Source organism: Frankliniella occidentalis, unplaced genomic scaffold (assembly GCF_000697945.3).
Source record: "Frankliniella occidentalis isolate FOCC.00 unplaced genomic scaffold, Focc_3.1 Scaffold581, whole genome shotgun sequence".
Taxonomy (NCBI): domain Eukaryota; kingdom Metazoa; phylum Arthropoda; class Insecta; order Thysanoptera; family Thripidae; genus Frankliniella; species Frankliniella occidentalis.
The window spans coordinates 120,663-129,706 of NW_026267697.1; the positions used below are offsets into that span (position 1 = coordinate 120,663).

Consider the following 9,044-nt stretch of genomic DNA (forward strand, 5'->3'; position numbering starts at 1 on the left):
ACCGCCTTGGCCGTAGAGTCCCCGTCCAGATAACTGAATCAACAGAAGGAACTCGCTTCATTTGGTGGACTTCCCCTTTTATTTGAGGCAACCGAAAGAAACGCACCTGACGGCCTCCTTGACGTGCGAGATGGGCAAGACGGTCCTGTCCAAGGGCCGCACCACGCCGTTGTCCAGCCCGGCCTGCACTAGACCGTGCACCCTGCGTCGGACGTCGTCGGACAAGTGCAACAGCCCAGTGGAGTCCATGGCGTAGAAGGAGACGCTCTTGATGAACAAGTTCATTCCTGCCAAATCGCTCAGTTAGTTTCAGCAACTTTAGAATGTCAAAACGGCTAGATCATAAGACGAGATCGTGACGTTCTCGATGGCGCGCCTACCCATGCGAGTTCCGGTCATGCTGTCCGAACCGTTGATCTGCACGACGCGAGCGTTGATCGCCATCCTCCGCAGCGACGCCCAGAGTCCCTCGCCACTCAAGGTGCTCAGAAGCACGCGGTACCCGCGCCGCATATAGTTGCTGTCCTCGAATGCCTTGCTCAAGTCCAGCTCGAACAGCTCGCCTTGGAGGTTCAGAACGTGGTCTGGCGGGAGCTGATAATACACAGTTCACGAGTGAAAGAGTGGGGACGAGATGTTGCAGTAGAATGCATGAACAGTTTGGCGGCCTCGCCCAGCTTGCCTGGGGGAAGCGCTGCAGGATGAGGCCGTGCTCCTCCTCGGTCCGGTACGTCGTGTACACGTCGCCGCCGGTCGCCAGGGCCACGTCGATGCCCGCCTGGCCGATGGCGGACCAGCCGTCGTGGATCAGAACCCTTTCTCGGGGCAGCAGTTTTGCCGTGTGAACCAGGGCCGTGTACGCCTGTGGAGACAACGCCATCGTCATCATCACCATCATTCACCACCATCGCCACCACTTCCATCGCCACTACTCTTACCATGGCGTAGGCGTACGGCACGGTGGCGGCGTCCTCCAGGCTCCACCCTTTGGGTACGGCCCACTGCAGGAGGCTGTCCACGGCCATGGTCTCGGTGTCCATGACACCCATGACGGCGACGCCCTCCTTGGTCCCCGCGTAGTCCAGCAGACCCACCCCCCGTGGCTGAGTAAAAACAAGAAAAAAATAACAAAAATAACTGTACCGATGTACGTCGTCGTCGACATGGCTTCGCACTGACATCGTGTTGCTTTTGTACCTGTTCCTCCTTAGGCGGCCAATTAATGTCCAGGATGTACCCATCGCGGACCTTAACATTGGTGGGCTCCATGATGGAACCGTTCAGGCCGAGGTATTGGACGTTCATGTTTGGAATGTCGGACACCCTGAGGGAGACATGGTGATGTTTAATGTGAGCACAAGGCCCAGAGAGGATAGTTGTCCTCTAGCGTAGGCAAAGAGAGTAAGGGTCACCTGTTGACGCGCAGCTCCCTTCGGCCGGCCTCGTGCTGCACGATCGGCTTGGGCTTGAGGTAGAGGTTCCCCCAGGCGCCGTTCAGCAGCACGTTCACTGCAAGGCCGAGCTTCATCTGACCCGTGAAGAACGGGTGCGTTGGAGAGAACTTGGGCGCCGTGGCGTCCAGCAGGAACACAGATCGGACGCGGTGTGCGCCCGGGAGCGAGCGGACCACGTCCCGGAGCAGGGCGGGGATGCCTTGCTCGGGCATGGAGTGCCACACGACGTAGGTGACGCCCGTGGCCGGGACCTGCAGCACTGCCACCTGCGAGGCGCTGTCGACCTCCACCACCTGGTGCGGAGAGTGCAGCACGGCCTGCGGCTGGAGCACGCAAAACGGATCAAAACCTTGAACCTAAAACACTAATGATATCTTTTCATTTTTTTGTTATTTTCGGTTATACTGTTTAACTTTCAAGTCACTGAAACGTATTATGTAAATTGGGATATGTGAAGCGCCGCCTCGATTTCCGCTCTATCACTAAATAAACTGAACCCACACCCCCTCCACCTAGCGCTATGTTCCCCGTCCGCGCCCACCTCCACCTGAATAGTCATTCGGACCTAGAGTCAAGGAGCGGTCATTCACCTTTTTGAACAACACCAGGCGACGCGCACCGAAGGCCTGCTGCAGTAGCACGGTCACCTCGGGCACAGCTGGGATTGGCTGCTCTGTGGGCAGCTCGGCCAGCAAGACGGCGTGCGGGGCCAGAAGGGGCGCGGCGGCGTGCGCGTCTACGCCCACCAGGAGGTCGCAGTCGACGGCCTCCTGCGCGGCCAAGCGGCGCACCAGCACCTGCAGCAAGGAGAACTTGTAGTGGGAGTGTCATAGCTGTGAAGTTGCACTTGAGAAAGTCCAGCCACCCGTACCCCGCCCGAACGCTGCGCGATTGACTGCAGCTGCTGCTCCAGAGCAGCGCTCGTCCCCTGCAAGAGCCCCACCACGGTCTCGGTACTCTTGCGGCTCAGCGGTTGCAGAGCAGCCTGCTGGGTGGCGAGCTGTACAGCCGCGGCAAGCATCTCCTGGGAATTCTAGGAGACAAAACAAGGAAATCATATACCGAGTGATTCAGAAAAGAACTACCGTACACTGTATTTGAACATTGAAGGGGAATCCAAACACATATATTCTGAAATAACCCCCGCTTGTCCAGTTGAATACCTGCATAGCGGCTGGATGATCGCCGTGGATCACGAGCTGCTCCAGGTCGACGGCGAGGTGGCGGTGCCCGTCCTGGGAGGGGAATGGCCTAGTCTCGACGCCCGAGATCTCCATGTTGGCGCAGCGGAGCGTTGAGGTGGCGCGGTGCAGGCGGAACACGAGGTCCTGGAGGAGCGGCCTGTCTATGTCCTTCCGGACCTTAGTCTCGGTGGGCTGCTCCTCCTCCTCCTGCTCGCCCTCGGGCCCGTCCTCGTGCAGGAGCGTGCGGTCCGAGTCCAGGATGATCCTCCGCACGCGGTGCGGCACCCGCAGCTCGGAGCGCGTCTCCGAGTCCAGCAGCGTGTACACTTGCAGCAGTGCGTCCAACTGCAGCATGCGGTTGTTGATGTTCACCACGCGACCCAGGACGTCTGCGGACACAACGGTGGGTCAATAACCTGGCCAAGTTCACTTGCGAAGCCAAACAAACCTCCATTGCGTCTCTCACCAGAATGCGATGCGACAACATTCTTAATTGCCTTGAGCTTGCCGTCGACGTACACACCGCGGCGACGCAACTCGTCGTACACGTCGTCCTGGGAGGAGAGGGTGTGTCCTTCGTCCTGGCTAGCGGGTAGCCTTGCCCACATCTTTTTGATGCCTTTAGCGCCGTCCCATGGCGTATAGGCACGGCCCCGCACTAGTACCTTCAAGTCCAGCGACACCTCGAAGTGTCCGCTGCCGCGCTGGTACATGATGTACACGTACGCCTCCTCTGCACAAAGAAAAACACCTTGGTTGCTGTATCTACAATAAAGGTATTCATTCTACCCGATTCTACCCCCTTAATCATAACCATAGAACGTTTCGTCGTGCCGGCTGAGTGTTTAGACGCTCCAACCAATCAACCAAGCAAACAGGGAAACAAACAACGCGATGACCAAACATTTTTCTCAGGGAGGGAGGAACACCACAACGTTAGTCGGCAGGAATGAGCCAATCGACGGTAGGTCCCTTGTAGGTATGAGCTCACCGATAACGGGCATGTCCATGATGTGGCAGAACTGGACGTCCTCAAACACGACCGGGACGTCATCGTCGTTAATAAGGTTGATTACGCTGGCCACATTTTCCTATGCCAACGGAAACACGATACATGGTGTCAACATTTTCTCTCCGTGGTGAGGTAAATAAATTAATTGGTACGAAATTTGACCTCGACGTTCTTAATAGAAGCTTTTAAACTACTATATTATTCGATCGATGTGTGTATCCTAGGCTACCACGTCACTCAGGGTAAGTTTATAGTGTATTTCGACTAAAGGAGGAAGAAGAATAGCGGGTAGAACATAAAGGTTCATGATTGGCCGAGCGCTTACCTCCACTACCGGACGTAGAGGCGGGAAGCTCTCGACCAATCGGTAATGTTTATGTTCTTCTTCCTCCGTCAGTCGAAATAAACTATTATGGCTCCCAGAACTGTGCAGCCGCAGCCCCCGCCCCGAACGCGGTTAAAGGATCGTGAACAGTACGTAAAATTATGTAATTTGTTTCGCCTATACGGTTAGCGCCTTCCGCAGTCCGCGGCCCGCAACTGAGGGACCTGCTTCCGGCACTCACCAGGCAGACGGCAGGCGTGATGATGCTACGGCCCTGCCAGATGCAATCTCGGTACGGCGCGTAGGCGGGGTCCAGGGAACGGAGGAAGAAGTGCTTCTCTCCGGGAACGAAGTCATCCTGCTGGGAATAGCGGCCGGTGTACCACGTCTCCGTGTGGTCCCAGCCCACCAGCGGGCTGAGCGGGGCCGTGCCTCTCGACACGGGGAATTCCACGGGGTCGTACAGGTTCTGGATCTGCGGGTTTAGCCCGGCCAGGTACAGTCTGCGAAAAGAGCGACAACGGCGAGGTAGTACGACAACAGGCAACAGAATCACAGCTCATGGGAAACTCTATCGTCGTGAAGGACTCGACACGTACTTGCCAATGGCCTCGAGTAGGAACAAGGCCCCGTCCGTAGCGTCTTTCTTTGTGAGAGGCACGTTGGTGGCGAGCTGGTCGAGAGAGCGTCGGAGGATGGCCTGGAGCAACCCATGAGGTGCAATTTCAATGGCGATGGCATCCTTGGGGATCTTACGCGAGCTTTCCTCGAAGAACACGGGGCTCAAGAGGTTGTTGGTGTGGTATTCGGCTGACGAGGTCTGCGCCAGCGGTTCGCCCCAGCGCTCCTCCAGGACGCTCGTGGACACCCAGCGCTCGGAGCGAGGCTTGGGCTCGGGCAGGACGTCTTTCAGTAGGGACAACAGCTTGGGTCCTGCGGGCGCGATGTACTGCGAGTGGTACGCTATGTTGGACACATTGACGGCCTTGGCGAACACGCCCTTGTCCTTGAGTGTCGCCACGAAGTGCTGCACGTCCTCAGCCGGGCCGGAGATGGTACTGCTGGTCTTGGAGTTGTGACACGCCACCTCGATGGTGGGGGGCAGCATGTCCTTCACCTCCTCGTAGCCGAGCCCCACAGCCGCCATCATCCCCTTGACGAGCGTGGTCTCGATGGACGCCCTGCCGCGAGCGTGCGCTGCCAGCATCATCTGCTCCGCGGTGAAGCAGCCGTCGGCGTATCCGCAGCCCAGCTCGCCCACCGAGTGCCCGATGATGCCGTCGGGGTGGATGCCCAGCGCCGTGAGCACGTCCGTGAGCCCCACCTGCACCGCCGCGATGCCCACGAACGAGTGCAAGATGTTGTCGTAGATGGCGGGGTCCTCGGAGGTGATGATGTGGAGCAGGTCGACGCCGTGAGGCACCAGGGCGTCGTGGCAGCGCTGCACGGCCCTGCGGAAGACGGGCACGCGGAGCAGGTGGCGCGCCATCCCCGGCCACTGGCTGCCCATGCCGGAGTACACGAACCACACGGGGCGCTGGGCTCCGCCGTGCGGCTGTAGGCGCAGAAGCAGATACACGGGGGTAACGAGTTGCGGCCCAGAAAATGCCCTCCATTTTCATTTAGCAAACAATTGCTATATTCAGTTTTGCCACGCTTACGAGAGCGTGAGCGCGAGAGCGTGGATTTAGGGCGAGGGGGGAAGCGAGGGGCGCGACAGCGCGAGAGCGTGGAGTCGGACGCCTTTCCCCTCCCCGCCCTCTGCCCCTCGCCCTACTCTACGCTCTCACGCTGTCGCGCTCCCGTAAGCGTGGCTAAACTGAATATAGAAAATGTCATGAGTAATTGAAACCCTCCCGGACTTACAGCGTTTCTGGAGGGCAACGCGTCGTCGCCCTCGCCGGCCGGTATGAAGGTGTAGGCGCGCTGGAGGTGCCCGTGGAGGTGCGACGAGTACACCTCGTGCATCAGGCGCGCGTACTCGGGGTCGTCCTCCTTGATCGCTTTTAGCTGCGACAAGAGAGTAAGTTAATTTCTTATTGAGGAAGGTAGAGCCGAGTAGCGATTGTGAGTACCTCTCACATACCTTCTCCAGAGCTCCAGCAAGCCGCTCCTCGTTCCTCGCAGACACGAACACCATTTTTGGGATGGGCTTTAAGGGGAGGAGGCCGCCATCTTTGCGCACCTCGGCGTGTCCCACGTTGATGATCTCCGTAGGCTTGAACGATTCTAACTTTTTGGCCTTGGGGTTAGCGCGCAGCACGGCGTGCCCGAACTGGTTAGCTAAGCCGAAGTTGTTGATGGCGAAGAGCGCGTTGTCGCAAGGGGTGTGCTCCGTGACAACCTGCAGGCGACCCTCGAGGATGGCGCGCAGGTTCGGGTTGATGTTGTTGTTGTCCACGTGCATCGTGGCTGGGATGACGCCGGACTCCATGGCGACCAGTATCTTGCTGAGCCCAATGAGTCCCGAGGTCGCCTCACCGTGTCCCATCTGCCCCATAACGCTGCCAATGAGCAGGGGCGTGGTGCGACGAGAGCAGATGGCCTGGTCCACGGCGGACACCTCCAGCTCGTCGTACACCTTCAGGCCCCCGCTCTGCGCCTCCAAGTAGCCGATGTCACTCGGGACGATGCCTGTCTTCTCCTCCAGTTCCTCGTAGAACTCGTATAGGTGCTGCACGAATCGGCGCTTGTCCAAAGTGAGCAGCGGCGCATGGTGGTCCTTGCCGAACTTCTTGACCTTGGCATGCTCCACAGAGGCGTAGATTCGGCGGGCTGTACTCTTCCGCTGCAGCAGCATACAGATGGCGGCCTCGGAGCGCACCCAGCCGTTAGCTGCGGGACAAGAGGGCAAGAGGGCACCAGTCAGACACCTGCAGCTGCACGTGGTTCAGTAACGGTCTCCAGTCACTCACCGTCCTTGTGGAAAGGTTTCGTCACGCCGTCCTCGCAGACCATGTGCAGATCGTGGAAGTGCTGGGTGACCTCCGGCTGGAAGGACAGGGTGGCCGTGCCAACGAGTGCGTAGTCCACCTCCCCGCTGTCGATGGCCCTCTTGCCCAGCTCCAGCGCGGACAGGCCGCTGCAGAAGCCGGTGTCGAGCGCGTAGCTCGGACCTCGGAAGTCGAAGAAAAACGAGATCCGGTTGGCCATCATGGACCGGTTGTGGCCCATGATCCCGAAGCCGTTCTCGGCCGTCGTCTGGATGAAAATGTTCTCCGACTCGCTGATCGCCGAGGCCATGAACACCGCTGTGCGGGAGCCTCGGATGCTGGAGGGATTGATTCCTGGCGGGGACGAAGAGGTAGAGATATAAATTTTCCGGAAAAGTTTATGATTTAAAAAACAAGGGCCCGCTCTGTGCTATACAGAAAGTAAGGAGGGGGAGGAGACTTTGGCCTCACGTAGAGACAGTCTTGGAGACTGTCAAAAAAGTTTTCTCTGGAAAATTTTCCTTAGAAATTTGAGAATAAAAGGAAAGGTATTGACTTTTTTCCAAATTTTCGTTTTCTTCTGTTTTCCCTACAATTTTTCGTTTTTTTTTTATTTTCTGGCCTTCCAATCGCTATCGCTCCGCCGCGTTGAGCGTAAGAATGGACTACCATTCCAGCCCCGGCGCGGGTCCTAGCGCCCGCCAAGTGCAGGGTAGGCCACGCGCTGCGCGCGCGCGTCCAGCGGGCTGGAGTGTGGCCTACCCACCGGGCGCCGAGAGCTCTTACCAGCGTCTATGATGGCCTCGAACGCACGCTCCATGAGGACCCTGGACAGAGGGTCGGTCGCATCCGTGAGCTTGCGGTGCATGCCGAAGAACGTGGCGTCGAACTTGTCGATGCCGGACACCTTGCCCGTCTTGCCCACAAGGCCGAGGCGACCTGCGGGGGTGGAACACGTGATACAGCTCGTTTTCTCTCTCAAGGCAGGGGGAAAGATTTCGAGTTAAAACGGTAGCCTCCTGGTCCAGTGTGGCAGAGCAGCTCGACCGTTGCGTAATCTCTCGGGAGGCCCTCGGAGGCTTACCGGGCTTCCACCTCTCGTGGCTGTCCGTGATGACGTCGGCGCCGCTCATGAGCGCGTCGCGGAACTCCTGCAGGTTGTCGCACTCCGGGTAGTGGCCGCCCACCCCCGAGATGACCACGCTGTCGTCCATGCCGGCGGTGGTGCTGGTGCGTTTGCTGGTGCCTTTGCTGGTACTGGTGCGTTTGCTGGTGCTTTTGCTGGTGCTTTTGCTGGTGCCTTTGCTGGCGATGCGGATCGTCGTGCCTCTGGTCGTTGGTCGGGTGTGCTGGTCGGTGTGCTGCTGGCCGGCGGCGCACCTCGGGACTGATCACAAGCCTCCCCTCTGGTTGCTCTACGACTACCCAAACGAGGAAGCGCCTAGCGCCTACCGTTTCGGCCGTGTCTGCTTATAATGCGCCCTGCGCTGGGGGCCTCTGATTAGGGATGGTAATCGTAGAGCGCAGGGCAGGGCGTAGGGCCAGCGGTACAAGATGCCAAAAGTGTAGGGGGAGGAAGCGCCCGGCCCGGCCTTGCGAACACACGCCTAGAGAAGCGCGGGGTCAATGACCCACCCACCGCTGGCGCTCAGCTAGGACCCCCCCCCCCTCCCCTTCCCACCCGCTAGGCACATGCACACAACCGCATTTGCACAAACGTCAAACGTGAGCGAAAAATACCAAAGTCGAGTTCTTTTTCCTCAGATTTATTGAGCTTTTGATTACAAAAAACACACACAAAAAACACAACAATGTTACAGTGAAGGGTACGGATATTGGTTGTATTTGGCAGTATCAATATCTTTTCAAATATTTCAACTGCAAACAATAGATTTTTGAACATTGTCAACCAATATTTTCTCACAAATAATTTGTGTTTTATGAAAAGAAAAAAGGGAAAAAGAAAGTGCATTGGACGAATCATCTCAATAAACACTGGACACTCACTGTGGAGTCGCTGTGAGTCATTTGCAGTTTTAAACTGTCACAATGAATGTCTTCCTGCCTAAATTTTGACTATATAATCAGTTCGTGAGGTTCTTTTTTGAGTGATTATTGGGCTGTTCAATATTTTTA

General features: G+C 57.5%; 1 protein-coding gene across 1 annotated transcript in view; it reads right to left on the bottom strand.

Annotated features, from left to right (window-relative positions):
• The window catches only part of LOC113202279 (fatty acid synthase-like), an 11,195-nt gene extending 2,841 nt beyond the window's left edge, over positions 1 to 8,354 (bottom strand). Inside the window, exons 1-19 of the mRNA XM_052275351.1 lie at positions 7,993 to 8,354; positions 7,695 to 7,847; positions 6,891 to 7,262; positions 6,062 to 6,810; positions 5,842 to 5,985; positions 4,575 to 5,530; positions 4,217 to 4,478; positions 3,630 to 3,729; positions 3,105 to 3,371; positions 2,618 to 3,027; positions 2,326 to 2,487; positions 2,045 to 2,251; positions 1,413 to 1,777; positions 1,198 to 1,324; positions 939 to 1,103; positions 683 to 862; positions 381 to 594; positions 107 to 287; positions 3 to 33 (exon numbers count right to left, since the gene is read on the bottom strand). Of these exons, the coding sequence (XP_052131311.1) occupies positions 3 to 33; positions 107 to 287; positions 381 to 594; positions 683 to 862; positions 939 to 1,103; positions 1,198 to 1,324; positions 1,413 to 1,777; positions 2,045 to 2,251; positions 2,326 to 2,487; positions 2,618 to 3,027; positions 3,105 to 3,371; positions 3,630 to 3,729; positions 4,217 to 4,478; positions 4,575 to 5,530; positions 5,842 to 5,985; positions 6,062 to 6,810; positions 6,891 to 7,262; positions 7,695 to 7,847; positions 7,993 to 8,122 (5,175 nt within the window). The 5' untranslated portion in view covers positions 8,123 to 8,354. The remainder of the gene's footprint in view (positions 1 to 2; positions 34 to 106; positions 288 to 380; positions 595 to 682; positions 863 to 938; positions 1,104 to 1,197; positions 1,325 to 1,412; positions 1,778 to 2,044; positions 2,252 to 2,325; positions 2,488 to 2,617; positions 3,028 to 3,104; positions 3,372 to 3,629; positions 3,730 to 4,216; positions 4,479 to 4,574; positions 5,531 to 5,841; positions 5,986 to 6,061; positions 6,811 to 6,890; positions 7,263 to 7,694; positions 7,848 to 7,992) is intronic.
• Positions 8,355 to 9,044: the final 690 nt, after the last annotated feature.